Genomic DNA, 15,911 nt, shown 5'->3' with positions numbered 1-15,911 from the left:
GAATTCAGTTTTGTAAAACTTGAAAAAACTGACTTTAATTTCTACTATGTTAATAAACAGGTAAGAACATCCAACAATTTTTTAAAAGGCCAATGAGGGAAGATCCTTCCTTCCTTCCTTCCTTCCTTCCTTCCTTCCTTCCTTCCTTCCTTCCTTCCTTCCTTCCTTCCTTCTTTTCTTCCTTTTCTTTCTTTCTTTCTCTCTCTCTCTTTTCTCTTTCTTTCTCTTTCTTTCTTTCTTTCTTTCTTTCTTTCTTTCTTTCTTTCTTTCTTTCTTTCTTTCTCCTTTCCTTCTTTCTGTCTTTCTTTCTTTTGAGATAGACTCTTGCTCTGTTGCCCAGGTTGGAGTGCAGTGGCTCGATCTCTGCTCACTGCAACCTCCACTTTCCAGGTTCAAGCGATTCTCCAGCCTTAGCCTCCCAAGTAGCTGGGATTACAGGCACCTGCTACGATGCACAGTTAATTTTTTTGTATTTTTACTAGAGCTGGGGTTTCACCATGTTTGCCAGGTTGGTCTCAAACTCCTGACCTCAAGTGATCTGCCTGCTTCTGCCTCCCAAAGTGCTGAAATTCCAGGCAAGAGCCAAGGATTTGTCTTAACTAATAACAATCCTGTGATGTTGGACGGCAGGTATTATTATTAATAGTGGTATCCTCATTTTCATGAGGAAGCTAAAAGGAGTTAAGCAATTTGCCCCAAAGTTCACACTATGGAGGAGACAGAGGCACAACTAATCTGTTTGGATCTCCTCACCTCAGACCCCGCAATCTTTTCACTATGTCACATGATTAGAAATGTATTAAATCAATTTGAGAGACAGCTAACTGACCCCCAAACACACATGGCTGGGGTTCCTAGAGATTCAGAGGGGTGTGTGTGTGTGTGTGTGTATTCATAGGTGCTTAGGAAAACAATGCTTATTTAGGTCCATTTATTTCAGTTCAGAGTGAAGTTTAAGCCCCTGGATTATCTATATTACAGGTGCACATTGCATTTGCCCTTTGATAAAGTTTCAATGTCTTGACAATTTCATATCTGAATCAAAGTGGTCAAGCATGTCAGTACCCTGTTACTATCACTTTGAATTGCAGCTACCAGGAGGGTGGCCAGAACTCAGTGGGTGACAGTTGACAGACAGACATGGGCTTCCATATCGTCCATGCCCTGGGCTCAGATCATCGGTGAGAAAAAACCTGGAGGGTCTCCCTGGGAAACTCGTTCTCCCCCACCGACTACTGCAGGGGCCGAGGAAGCCATGTACACTACGAGCCTTTTGGCGCCTCCTGCTGGGATAATGGCCACAACTGGCAGCCCATCCCAGGACAGCCCTACCTCAGGTAAGACAGGGTGCTCACTTCTACCTCTCCTGTTTTAAATTAAAGTTAGCATTGTCTGTTTTGATAACCTTTCTAAATTTTTGGAATATAACACACATACAGAAAACTAAGAAAACATAAGCAATATAATTAATGATCATGAAGCAAACTCTTCCTTCTCCTTTCCTTTGCCCTACCTCTTTGTTCCCATCTGTAGATGAGTGAAAGTTCCTTCTTTCATTCCCCAGTTCCTCTCTCTTTTATGTAATCCCACTCCCCAATTTCTTCTCTTTTTCTCTGTTTCATTGTCCATTAACAAGCAGTATGACAACTACAATGCATGGACCCGGGCCTGAAATTCCAAGCATGCGCCCTACCTGCTGCTCAGCCCCACCTTGCCCCTCCACCTTCCTCCTCTAGACTCCAGCCACAGCACACTGCTAACTGCCCACGTCTCTTGGTCTTTATATATGCACTTTGTTGTGCCTGCAAAGCCCACTCTCCTCCAGATCTGCTGTGCTGTTTGACTCAGAGTAGATGTCACCTGCCCCAGCCAAACTGGGTGTCCATCACCTGTGCCTCGGCTGTTTCTCAGCCTCACCTCTTTCCTTCCACTTAGCCATATGAGGGAACTTGCCTGCTGGAGCTTCTCTCTCACTCGTCTCCTACAAGGAGACTGTATTGCTGGTTTTGCCAGAGGCCAGAATCTTAACAGCAAGGATCAAGTCCTGAAGTGACCCTTAAACTAAGGCTTCATGAACATGATATGAAAATTGTTGAACTGAGCCCATACTCTCTCATGAAAATGACAGGCAATTTATCTGGAGTGGGATGGAGCAAGGTGTACACTAAGACTCAAATGAATGAGAAGCAACTCATTTTTTCTTTGCCCAGGAGCACCCACATTGGACACTTCCTGTATAACACCATCGCTCTCCCGTTCCGTGTCACCATACCTTACCAATGTTAGCTGGTTTCCAATGGTACCCATCATGCTGTATCACAGCCATGATGAAATTTTCCATTTCCTTTTTCACACTCCATTGTGGGTTCTATTTCTTACTCCTCTCTGCTTCTTAAAGCCCTACCTGGTACCTGGCTTAACAGACATTGGTTGGATAGGGCAGGATTGGTGGCCCTGGTCCTCTTCTCCCTCAGGGCCCCCTAGAAGAGATGCAGGCTCACCTCTCTCTCATCTCCTCCCAGGAGCATTCACCCATGGCACACAGACTCCAAGTCCAACCAAGGCAACAGCCCCCAGAGATCCACAAACAGGTGAGAATGCACAGCAGGAAAGAGAAACTCTATACAGAAGTGGGGGTTTGGGGGGCGGGGGATGGGAGGGGCGGGAAGCTTGAGGACAAGGGCGTGGTGGGATGGGGTACCAGTAAGCAATCTAAGCAAGTTATTGTGCTTTGTTGTTTCCTGCAGGAAAAGAGTCAGGAGAACTAGTTTATAAGCCCTGCCATGCTGCTAAATTGCCGTGTGTGGTCTTGCATAAATCACTTCCCCTTTTTTGGCTATCATTTCCCTATAGATTTCAAGAATGATTTATCTTTAAGATGTTATAAATTTCTTGCTGTGTATATCACCCATGGTTATTCCATTCTGACTTCTGGAAGGCCATTCTTGCCCTTTGCAGGTGATCTCTCTGCAGAGTGGACATTCACCCCTGGGGAAGAGCCAGTCCTGGTCCCAAGACCCCATCAAGTTTCAAGTGAGTACCAGTGCCCAGTTATTACTATTGCTTGTGTTTATTTTGAACAAGGTCTTGTAGTAGAATAAAGAGAGGTTTGTTTGGTAAATTTAGAATCAGACTCCTGGGATTCAAATCTTAGCTCAGCCATTTACTGGTGAGGCGGCCTCCAGTACTCAACTTCCAGGATTCAGTTCCCTCAACTGTAAAGCAAGAATAATTGCAATTTTTGTGGGCACTAAAAATGCCTGTTTCTTTTTTCTTTCCCACAAGGTTTTGTATTAAGTAAGATAATGTTTGTGGAAGTGGTTTGGAAGTAAAGAGCTCTGTAGAACTTAATTCAATCAACTTTTATCGAGTGACTGTCTATTGGGCAGCATGCTGGGCACTTTGCAAACAGAAGCTGCTCTTGCAATGAGCAGGGTTGATAGCAGTGAAGGAGGAAGGCATAAAAAAGATGACTCCAAAATGCAACTTCATTTGCTGGGTGTGATGTCCTGTTGTTCTGTGTTAAGGGATACCCTACCCTTTCCATCCAATTAACTGCAGGCACAGTTAATTCTCATGGATCTAGAGAAAGACCATTTCCTGGGTCTGTAGCTCTGTTTCCAGAACTCCTGACAGAGGCTGAGGACTTGAGTTACTGTGGTTTTTGATGCATTTTTCCAGCTTTTGGACATCTCACTCTCCTCTTTCCTGTTGAGCCAGTTTCCATAAGAAAGAAATGGATACAAAGTGAGTGCTTCAAAGCTGCTTGAGTCCTCAGGCTCCTCCCACTCCTGAATACCTTTGTACACCAGCTCCTGGACCATCCAGTCATATGTCAACAGGGCATTATTAAACTGCTGGACCCTGCCCCCTCTCCTTTTTCATGTCACCTTAGATCTGCCCCAGCCTTACTCTCAGCCTGCAATGAATAGTGAATGAACCTTTCAGACACAAAGATGTGATTGTTCTACTAAGGAAATTATATCCCTTTTCTCCTAGGAGTTCTAAGAAACACAGTGGTGCAGATGGAGGCAGTTGTGAGACCGAGTTTTAGAAAACAGGATGACTATATCTATATCTATATCTATATTGGTGTCTGTTTCCATATCTATATCTATATCTGTATCTATATCCATGTGTCTATAGCTATCTGTATAGGTATATCTATCTGTCTCTCTTGTTAGCTCTATCTACTTACCTAATAGTTATTTACCATATCTATCTATCTATTAATCTACCCACTCCTCTGTCATCTATCTAATAGATATTTATCCAAGCTATCTATCCATCCATCCTTTCATCAACCCGCCTATCCATCCATACCTATTTATCTTTCTATCTAGTTATCATTATTTCTTAACTTCTGTATCATAGATATTTGCCTATCCATCTGTCATCTATCTATCTACCTATGTAGTGAAAAATACAATTGTAAATTAAAGGGATTCTGGCATTTCTCAGTAACTTATTCTGTTCATCCAAAAAAAAAAAATCATGCCACAGAATATTTGGCATCCACTCATTCATCCATTTAATAAATATTTATTGAGCTTCTACTGTACTGCTAGGCACTATGCGAGGCCTATTTTTACTTTCTCTTCACAATAATTCTGCAGGAGAGGCAATATCTCATTAAGGAATTATGGTGAGTTCTACATATAAAAGGAGACTACATGTGACCCCAGATCTAATTTCAAAGCTTGTGCTTATTCCACACCTCTGTGTCACCTTTCCGAAGATATACCACATGTGAAGAAAAGAAAAAAGCTGCAATTGAGAAAAAAAGTGGCTAGATTCTTAAGAGAAGTAGAAACTATGTATATCCAGAGAGGAAGAGATTACCTTCAGGTGAGGGGATGGTTCAAGAGTTTATTGATTGGGAATGTGGCATCTGAACAAGGTGCATTCTAAGCAAAGGCATAGCTCAAGCAAAGGCACTATACCTTAAAAGGACTGATGCTGGAGGTGCTGAAGGTGAGGGTAGTGTGGAATGAGGCTAGAGAGGTAGCAAAGAGTAAGATTAACAGGGCTTTGTCACCATGTCAAGGAGTGTAGAATTCTGAGGCAAGTGAAAGTAATGTGATCAGATTTGCATTGCAGAAAGGTTTCTCTGACTGCAGAATGGGGAGGAACGGGGGAGGCTGGGAGCAGGGAAACTTGCGAGGTGACTGTTGTGCTAATGATGGCCACTGGTGATGGTGACTGGAAAGTGGAAGTGACTGTGTGGATAGGGAGACTTGGAAGATATTTAGGAGATGGAACCCAAGAGGATGGTGGAGTGAGCACAGGAGGGAGCCAAAAATCATGCCCAAGTTTGAGCAACTAAGTGGATATCCCAAGTATCATTTCCTGAGTTAGAGAAGGATGGATGGGATGGGACAGGGCAAGGGGCATGGAAATCAAGCCTTGGGAATGTTAATTATCTTCAGGTAGTGAAGTGTGATGGTTATGAGCACAGGCTTCAGAGTCAGACCTTGCTGGAGTTACTCTCTGTTGCATAACTGATACAACTGCAGAATTACTCAGAACCTCTGTGTCCTCTTCTGTATACTTCTGATGTCTACTTTACAAGATTTATGAGAATTAGATAAAATAATGTAGGCAAAGATCTTAAGAGAGTGTCTGATACGTAGCAACTGCTCAATAACTGATAGAGAAAAAGTCGGGGCACATTGATCAAATTGATCAATGTTCTGGAGGGTTTATGTTCTAGTTAACTCAGAATAAAGTATTTTCTTTCTACCTTTTTAAAAAGTCATCTGCTAACATTATGAGCCCCTTCTTCACTTAAATAAATATATTACTGGCCAGATGTGGTGGCTCATACCTGTAATTCCAGCACTTTGGGAGGCTGAGGTGGGGAAATTACTTGAGACCCGGAGTTTCAGACCAGCCTGGGCAACGTAGCAAGAAATCTCTACAAGAAACAAAAAATTAAAATAAGTAATTACTGATAAACTATAATTTTGAAAAATGTTCAAACATGACAGAATAATATTAAATGAGCACATGTCAACATGTCAAAGATATTATCGAACTCATTAAATAATGAGGAAACCAGAAAGATGTGAAGATTGGTTCAATGCGAAATTTGAGGGAAAAAGATTTATGTAGTCAGTCAAAGGAATTCTCAAATGAATTGATATCCCACAGCAATAAACTCTTTTTTTTTACTGGACAAAAATCAATTGCACCTCTACCAGACAAAATTCATTTACATTGCTATGGACAGAAATCATTAGCATTGCTCTTAGACAAGAATTATTTATATTGCTATCAGTTAACATCTACCTCTTGATAGTTGTAAAATCACGCATTCAATAGAAAGTCAATTAATGGTGCACAATTCTTTTTACCCAGACAGTCCCCAGAGAGTCTGCTAGACAATAACCAAAACTGCATTAAAAAGAATATTCAGTAATCGTTTTTGTTTATTTCCAGGTTTTAGATAATTTTTCCTGATAGTGATTAGTGAACCTTTGTTGGAAGGTTATTAGTAATGTTGTAATATAACCTTCTAGTCCCTAGAAAGTAAGCTCTGTGAGAGGAAGGCCCTTTTTCTTCTTATTCATTGCGGTAGCTCTAGTGGCTATCACCAGTGCTTAGCTTGCAGTGGAGCTCAATACTGTTTTAATAAATAATAATAATAATAATTGCTATTATTTATTGTTTGTTTCATGCCAACAACTTTGCAATATGCAATATACTTTAAATAAATTGTCTCATTTAATCCTTCCAGTCATCCTATGCGATAGGGATGGGTCTTCCTATTTTCCAGTAAAGAAATGTAGGTGTACCCATAGATAGCTTTCTGAGCCTCAGTAGATCCCAACGAGTTGGAATTTTTATTAAAACTAATTTGTTCTCTCCTTCTTTTATCTTTGGCCTTCCTTCTCCTAAAAACTAAAAATTAAACAACACTGAAAAATCTGGTTCACGGAAACATAATTAACTTTCACTTGATGGAAACAGAGAACTCACAAACTCAGAGCCTGACTCTCCAGTGACCCAGCATGCCAGTCTCATCTTTCAACCTGCCCTTCCTTCTTTCCTTCTTACACTCATATACACATGCACATGCACACACATGCTCACACACAGGCAAACACATATCCATATGCTCTCACATGCATGCACATATACACACACATGCACACACATGTACCCTATGCACACACATGCATATACATACTTCATACCCCCATACTCAAAGTTTTCTCCAATCCCCCTCAGCAAGTCATCCCCTTACATCATGCAGAGTCATTGTATGCTCTGTTCCTGACATTAGAAATGTCCTCCACCTGATGCATTTCTGTTCAACGTCTTAGATCTCTGTTTAATATTTGCTTTTCAGTGAAACTATCTCTGTTTTCCTCTAGGAACTTGATCACCACCTTCTTTCCACCTGTCTCTTAAAACTCTCACAGTGGCTTTATTGGGTAATGGTGAGGAATGCTATGTTTACCTGACTGTCTCAGAGCTACCTGAGATCAGGACAAGACTATACTCACCTGGTGCAGAGCTTAACAAAGAGAAGATGCTTGCTAAACTCTTACTGATTTGATTGGTCTGGGATTGCATCTTCTAGGGTGTCCTCAGCCGCTCTTCAAGGTGGGAGCCATGGCTGCCGCTCCTCTCACCCTGGCTATTCAGAGGCTCAATCCATGCCTGATGGAGCTGTGCCACTTCTTCCAGCAATGCCTCTGCATGGGCCAGAGGAGTCCCAGGACAGAGGACATGAGGTAACCTGGCCTAGTGGCTTCTTTTCAGGTCCAATGTTTATAGTTTTTATTTTGTGTGGCTTTTCTGCAGGCCACAAGGCAGTCAGGCAATAAGCAATCCACAGACAGGTGGCAGGGGGTACCTCAAGGAAAGGGACTCTCCAGTGAGTCCTTTACTAGACAGTCACATCCTTGAGATTTGTGATGGAATCTCATTCATAGCTGGTCCCCAGAACCGAGTGCAGTGCCTGACACAGTAAGTATAACTGAGTTTAGTTGAATTGAAGTTGAGTTGAGTTGAGTTGAATTAGAGTTGTGATGAGTTGAGATGAGTTGAGCTGTGTTGAATTGAGATGACTTGAGCTGTGATGAGTTGAGATTACTGCAGTTGTGATGAGTTGAGTTGAATTGAGTTGTGATGAGACGAATTGTGTTGAGATGAGTTGAGTTGAGTTGAGTTGTAATGAGTTGAGATGAGCTGAGTTGTGTTGAGTTGGGATGACTTGAGTTGTATTAAGTTGAGATGACTTCAGTTGTGATGAGTTGAGCTGTGATGAGATGAGTTGAGCTGAGTTGTAATGAGTTGAGATGAGTTGAGCTGTCTTGAGTTTAGATTAATTAAGCTATATTGAGTTGTGTTGTGTTGAGTTAAGTTGACTTGTGTCATGTCAAGTGGAATTATGCAGAGGATCTTGAGTGGTTCTTTAATCCAAATGCCCTCAGCCTGGTGAGATTTGCTAGGAGAGAATAATTAGAAGATATGTCTATCTAAATTCCAGTTCTTTCATAAATCCCTACCAATCACCCACCAGCAAAATAAGTTGGAAAACTTAAACTAAAAAGCAGACCCTGTTTTATATTAAGAAGGTCTAGGCATGGACATTTTCTGTCCTACAATGCTGACATACTGTTCTTTCTTCTGGGATTTATTCTTGGCTGTAAACCCAGAACTAAATTACCTAGATGAATACTCCTGCTCCAGTGGTCTGGGTACCAATCTCTCATGTCTTTAATGTTATTTTCAAAGACTACTCTCAAGATCCATTAGCTTTTAAAATTTCTGCCTCTGAGTCTCAAGCCCAGGTGGGCAGCCATTTTCCATCACCCCTTTCCAGTTGCAGTCTTTGATCCCCCAGTCAGTACGAACATTTCCTCCACTCACAGAGGGCAATAAGCAAGACCCACAGGCCCAAAGCACAGGTTTATTCTTAAAAAAACTTGCACAACAATACTTTCTGTATTGTCTAGGATAAGCCCACTTTAGGATATCTTTTACTCACTAACTTAACCAACAACGTGTATTGAGTCTCTGCTGTATATCTGTGATGCTCTGTGCTAAGCCATGGGATCTAGAGATGAATCAGAAATAGCCTCAGAAACTGAGGCTTTCATAGTTGGAAGGAAGAAATGGTCATAAACACAAATCAAAATACAGTATTACAGGTAATAGAACCAAGTCACGTAACCAGGCAAAAACCTGTTAATCATATCCCGTTGGAAAATATCACATTTGAAAACATTCATATTGCAAATAATGGCTGAATGAATAAATGAAAAAGGCATACATTTTCAGAGAGAAGTTTGAGTTTAAATTTAGAGCAATGAAGCACCTGTTTGCTTGGGCTTGTCCCTTCTTTTCTGTGTATTTTCACTGAAAAGTAAATTTTTCCATAAACTCATACACTGAATATAGGCCAAGAATACTAGAGTAGGGGAGGTGGCATTACTTAGTATGTTTGTTGAACATAGGCTCTGTGATTAAAAAAAAAAAAACACTGGTGGGAAAGTTGGCAATGTAAAAAGACAAATTTCAAAGCAGCTGCCAAGTGCTGTAGCAGGCTTGAATAACATGCTATGGGATCCCAGGAGAAATAATTAATAGAGTTTTATGGAGGAATAGGAGTTTCCCAGGCAAAAGAAATAGCACCTGCAAAGATGGAGTGACGGGCAGCCTGGAGCATCTAAGGACCACTGAGATGTTCAATGTAGCTGCAGCAAAGATAGGAGACCAAGTCTCTGGCATGTCCCTATTCAGGACTACCTTGCCTTTTAAGCACCTGGGTCACCTATTATATGGTCTCTTTGACTTTCACTCTAGAGCTCCATCTGTCCCTTCCCCAAGCTTTCTACTCTCTTCTTGTTCAGAGTAAATAAAACAGAATTCTTGAAGTCCAGCCCTGTAAATCCTGTCCATTTTTAAACTGAGATACTCTAAACTCCCATTCTCTTCACATCATCTCCCTCCCAGGGTCATCTCTTGAAATCTTTCTTATTTAGGGCCCCCAGAACCATTCTTGCAGCACACTCCTTGGAGGATAACAAAGCCACAGTCCCTGGTGACTTACAAACTTTGCTACCTCAGGCCCCACTCAAGTGTCCATGGCTCCTCCTCTATTCAGGCTGCTGCTGACTCCACAGTGCGTGCAGCAGCTCTGGTATGCTAGGAATTTAGATAGACATACCTACAAGGGGCTGGTGTGATAATGGGTGCTTCAACACTAGTTTCAGCCCATCCTAACCATGGCATTGCTGCTTAAGTCTGCCCTGAAGAACAGAAGCTGAACAAAATAGGCCATCTTAACAACTGATTTTCTTCTAACCATCTAGCCTTTTCCACAAGGAAATGCCTTCTCCAGTCCATGTGAGGAATATATATTCTTGTTATGAACAGGACTTTGACTCCATCCCCTGTAAAGTAATAACCATGGGCATTTATCTATTGCTCGTTTACCACTTGTAGGCGATGCCTCTGCCAGAAAACTTGGGGATGAGACATGTCGTGTTTAAATAGTTTCTCTCCTGATCATACAGGCAAGATTCCCATTCATCCTGAGAGCCGTGTACCCTCTCAGAGTGAATTCAGGCACAGAATGGCAGCTTTTTGGCTCATGAAGGTGTGGGTCATGTTTCTGTGGTTGCTGCAACTTAATTCCTGGTCTCACACTTGGCAGTTTCACAGAGCATCTTAGTTTGGATGATGTTGTCCATGTAGCAATATGAACTTCTGAAGCAGATCATGTCCCAAAGTTGCTTGATATCTTCTATCACAGAAGCTTTCTAAGAAGTTTTGTTGCTGTTGTTAGAAAGTACGACTCGCAGATTGTTACACTAGCTAAGAAGGAATAGTATTCGACCATAGAACCAGGGCCCCCAAAGCTAGTAGGTAGCTTAGTGTGCTATAGAGAGGGCAGGGCTTGAAGCCAGCAGGCCTGGGTTTAAATTTAGTCTCTGCCACTTACAAGCTATGTGGTCTTGAGCTAGTCATTCAATCTCTGAACCTCAGTTTGTTCATCTGCAAAATGGGTGTAGTCCTGCCTACATTCTAGGCCACATGTTGCACAACTCCAGGGGCACCATTCATATAAGAGAGTAGCAGCATTATTACTTATATGGACAGCGTTGTGAGAACAAAATGAAATGAAATGAAATGAAATAATATCTCGAATTGTTCCTGCACGGTACCTGGAATGCTGCGCTCAGTGGTTGCTGATTAAGACACTGTTGTGCTTGCTGTCTTGTCCACTCCCACAGCCAAGTGGGAATCCCATTGCTAGCACACTTGACGTGTTGTAACTGTGCTAACCAGATGTCTAGTGGCCATGTCAGCTGCTGAGTTGGCCAACCTTGACATCCCATCTCTGGAACTTTTGAAAGGTCTCCGTAAGAGTACAGGTTGTAGGCTCACAAAAAGCATCCTGGATGTGTTCATCACTCACCTCTTCACACTTGGTTCCATTTCCTGCCCTTTCTCTAGTTGGCTCTTTAATGAAAGGGGACTGACTTGTGCAAACTACATTTCCCAGAACACGTTGCCTGTGAATTCCTGTGAATTTATCCCGTAGAAGATACTGAGAGGAGGTTGGAGGGCAGTAGAAGGGAGAAACCAGGGAATTTCTTCCCCTGCCTTTCTGCTTTGGGCAATATTTCCAGGAGTGGCTCTATCTCCTCTGTGGTTCCGGTTTCCACAAGGACTCCTCATGACAGCCTCAGCTCTGTGGTCCCAGCTGCCACCAGAGGCCATTGCCCTCTGTGCTTTGGCCACAATACTTTCTCCGTCCGTCCCTTTAGGCCTAGCAACTCCCTGTGGCTGCTAATGTGGGGTTAACACACCTTCCCCTATTGGTTCTTTCAGCCCTTTATCACTGATTCACCATATTAAAGTCCCTCTATAGAACCACCAAGTCCTGTTTTTCTGGCAGGGTCCTGACTCAAATATTGATCTTATTGCCTACCAGAATGGCAGTGTGTTCTGGCAGAAAGTGAGTTACCTGGGTTAAAATCCAACACTACCACCAGAAAGCCCTTGGGGAAGTCATTTAATCTCTGTGCCTCAGTTGCCTCAGCTTTGCACTTTCCTATAAATTGGGGGTGATAGGCCTTGGAAAATCTCTGCCACAAGCTTGACTTGAGCAATCAGTTGCACAAGTCTCTAGGGTGTGCTAGAATCACAGAATGATAGAGACGGAAGAGAAATTAGAGAATGTTTAGCCCAACCTCCTCACATATCAGGTGAGAGATTGAAAGAGAAGTGAATTCCCAGAGTCATACAATGAGCTAGTTGGCACAGCCTGCACTGAAAACTCTTCTTCCTATTAATTGGGTGAGTGATCTTTTCACCACAGCCCTTTGATGCAGCTCCTGCCGCCCCTGACCAAGAACAGAATGTTATTTTGCAAAGTGTTTACTGCACTAGTAATGATAGCAGCACTCCACTCTCTCTCTCTTCATATCCCACTAAAATAAATAAGTAAACAAACAGACAAGTGTCACCATGTATTGAGCACCTCTTGTATGCTGGGTACTGTTCAGGAACTTTACATATGTTATCTTATCCTCATATAACCTGCGAGTATAGGTTCTATCATTGCTTTTCATTTATATATGAGAAAATTAAGTCCAGAGAATTAAGTTATCACCCTGAAGTCATGCATCCTAGTACGTAGTGGGGCTAGGGCTAAAAATAAGTCCTGCTGGCCCCAAAGTCTGAACTTCTTCCTACCCAGCCTTCTTTCCTATCTCTCCTCTGACACCCTTTAAAGATGGGCAGAGGGTTCCTTGCTGTGAATAATTGGCCATATAGTTCATGTTTATGTGCTTACCTTTAAAACTCTGGTTGTCTTCTAATAGCCATCACAGGATAGTCATTGCTCCTTGCTCTGATTTAAATCTTTAGATACTGTCTTGAAAACTATTCCTGGTTTCTGAAGAATGCAACATATATCTGTCAGAGGGTGAAAAGGGTGTCCCACTCGCACAGTAAGTACACAGCTTGACTACGTTGTAATTTTGCAGTGAATGCATTACACAAAAGGGTTCCTGTAACTCCGAGTGATTCCCAGATGTCCTCGAAATGCTGTAGCTCATCTAGACCTCATTAATTTGGGCAAAGAGCATCTAGGATTTTTCTTATTCTTTCTCAGCTAACAGTGTGATGTTTGCAATAAGGTCAAGGGAAAAACACAGCAGGAGTCAGCCTGACCAAGCATTGTTGCTCTCTGTGTAAATTCGGGCAAATCTCTTAGCCACAGAGCTCCCACATAAGCTAAAAAGACAAATAAAAATAAAACAAAGGACAGCCCCCATACAAATACTGAAATTATTGACCGAAGGAAAAATGCATACAAATAATTCATGCAAAAGAAGGCACCGTGAAGTACTAGAATGTGTGTTTCATTATGGTATCTCTCTTCTTGTCCCTGGTAGCTTCAAGGCTTCATTTATTCCCAGATATCCCAGGTATCAGCTTTGTTTTTTTCTCTCACCTCTGCAAACAAAGTCCCAAAACCAATAGTTTGGCCATTTTATCATGCCATCTACCTGAACTACCTCAAAGGACTCTGGTCTTCTAAATATCATGGCATTACATTAAACTGTATGGAAAATCCCTTCTTACTATAACCCAAATATAAGCCGGGTGCTCATAGGGCTCAGTCTTGGCAATGTTTAACATTTGAACAAGCAAACAAAACAGTGTATGTAACAACCCAATATTTCCATTTGTGTCCTGAAGAATACCAGCTGGGATCCCTGGGATCCATGTCAACACTTCTTACAAACTCTTCTTATTCTTTCTGCCCTCCACTATTTCTCACTTCTCACAAGCCATCATCTTAAAACTTCTCTTTTTATTTCATTTTTCAACTTATCACTCAGTAGCTCTCCTAAAATCAGGCTTTCTGGCTCTTCTCTGTGTTTCCATTTACCTCTTCTGCTTATTTTGCTTTCCTTCTGCCTCCATTATTTTTTTCTTTCCCAAACACAGGGTCCTTGTTTCTTATGCAAGTCCACCATCTCACCTTTCCTGTCTTCTCTTTCTATCATCACCTTCATCCTGCATTACATGACCAAAAAAAAAAAGAAAAAATACAGGCATTAGGAATGGAGATGGGGGTTGGTCAGAAATCAAAGACAGAAATCCCTTTATCTGGTATAAGGAGAGGAAATAGGAAATCTTGCAAACACATAATTCAATAGTTCTTTTGTCCTTGCCACATTAAAGTCTCTGTGCACACAACATATTACATTTACTGAACAACTTATTAAGGAGTTTAAATTAGCCTCGAGCAAGCTGTAGAGATGCGTTAGATACAGCTGGGTTTTGGAAAAGAGCACTGGGCAGTGAATGGAGAAATAAGGGCTGCTCCGCACTAGACTTTGCTGCTAACTAGCAATGGGGTCTTGCTCGGGTCCTTTCCACCCTCTGAGGCTCACCCCTAGTGACCCCTGTCCAGTGCCCTGCCCCACACTTGCTCTCCAGAAGAGCCTAGACCGTTGTTGGTGCCGACAGGGTTTAATTTATGTCTCGACAGTGTCTATATCTCAGTACCTTGAGTTCCTTCTTCTTCTGCTTTTTTTTTTCAGCCTTAAAGCAAAAATGCCTTGAGAATATCTGCAAGTCTGTGTGAGACCTTGAAAATAATACTAGGGCATAACAATGACTTCAGGGAATACACTATCACCCTGGCTCTTCTCCCAAGTGGGCTACATTTGAAGAATTCACCCAGGCTCCAACTATATCATCAATTAATTGAAAGTGGTTATTCTTGGAAGTAGCATTTTCCCCCTCCTGTGAATATGTGCAAAACATTGAAGGCAGAAGGTTTCTTGTTAGAGGCCTCACAATTAATACAGTAACGCCGGACTCCCTGCCTGCTTCAAAGTCATGGAAATCTAGTGTTCATGCTCAAGAAACTCCTACAATGCTTGAGGCAACCCTGACAATTTAAAAACTGGGGATGTGTGGGCACCCTAGCCTGAACCAGTTCAGTCACGGAGACTCTGACATAATACCTGAGGTGACTTAAACTTGAGACTTTTGAAAGACAACAAAAGCATAAATTAAAATTGAATTCATACTGTAGAGAGATTCACATATACTGTTTCTATACAGTTAACTAAAACATGTACAACCAATCAGATCTGCCATAGTATGGGAACTATATAATCTTCCAAGCCCCCTTAAGTGGGCAATAATGAAAACTTTATCATTAGGAGGAGGTTTAGAGAGTTCTTTTCATTGACATCTTGTCTTGATTCCTCTTCTGTGTGACCCACTGGATTCAGAGGTCCCCATGGGCACCCTCAGGTTCAATGATTCACGAGTAGAACTCAGAGGTCGGGAAAACTGTTATATGCACGTTTAGCATTTATTACAGCAAAAGAATGCAGATGAAAAGCAGCAAAGGTGAGAGGCACCTCTAGAGAGATTCCAAGAGAGCCCAGGCACAGGTTTTCAGTGGGGTTGCACAGTCAGCATCTAATCCTCCAAGCAACAATGTTTAACAACACATATGGAGTATTGTCAGCCAGGAAAGCTCATCCAAGTTTTGGTGTCCAGGGGATATGTAGGGGTATGGAGTATGTATGGAGTGCCTTCATGGCCTGCATGGCTAAACTCAGTTATTCAGTCTCCAGTCCTTCTAGAGGTCAAGCTGGTACTGCATGACCTAAGGCCCCGCCATAAATCACATTGTTAACATAAACTATCTGTCATGGCACAAAGCCTCGGGTACAAGAGACACTCATCAGGCATGATATTCCAAGGGTCTAGAGGGGATTCCCCAGGAGCTGGTCAAGGACCAGGCCTTCCTTTGAAAGGTGCAGGGTTTGAGCTTATCTGTGGAGTCAACTTTCTTCTGCATCCCCACATACTGAGGTGGCACCTTCATTGCATCAGGTTCCTTTTTCACT

The 15,911-nt window shown here is 42.1% G+C and overlaps 1 protein-coding gene and 1 long non-coding RNA gene across 3 annotated transcripts in view; one reads left to right on the top strand and one right to left on the bottom strand.

Moving 5' to 3' along the window:
* HHLA1 (HERV-H LTR-associating 1) overlaps positions 1-13,014 on the top strand; it is a 36,357-nt gene extending 23,343 nt beyond the window's left edge. The window contains exons 11-15 of one of the 2 annotated variants that reach the window (XM_021942631.2): positions 1,092-1,337; positions 2,523-2,591; positions 2,959-3,033; positions 7,589-7,742; positions 12,895-13,014. In XM_021942631.2, the coding sequence (XP_021798323.2) occupies positions 1,092-1,337; positions 2,523-2,591; positions 2,959-3,033; positions 7,589-7,742; positions 12,895-12,994 (644 nt within the window). In that variant the 3' untranslated portion in view covers positions 12,995-13,014. Of the gene's footprint in view, positions 1-1,091; positions 1,338-2,522; positions 2,592-2,958; positions 3,034-7,588; positions 7,743-12,894 lie in introns of those variants that run through there. The other variant, XR_004185943.1, reaches the window with a different exon arrangement.
* Positions 3,348-5,865, bottom strand: LOC103887145. The gene is made up of 2 exons (XR_651124.2): positions 5,828-5,865; positions 3,348-3,708 (listed from the first exon to the last, which is right to left on the bottom strand). It is a non-coding gene; the product is annotated as an uncharacterized LOC103887145 (long non-coding RNA).
* Positions 13,015-15,911: the final 2,897 nt, after the last annotated feature.

The sequence above is a fragment of the Papio anubis genome, chromosome 8 (assembly GCF_008728515.1).
Source record: "Papio anubis isolate 15944 chromosome 8, Panubis1.0, whole genome shotgun sequence".
Classification (NCBI taxonomy): Eukaryota; Metazoa; Chordata; class Mammalia; order Primates; family Cercopithecidae; genus Papio; species Papio anubis.
Note: the sequence above shows the minus strand (reverse complement) of the source record. Positions and strands in the feature narration are given on the sequence as shown.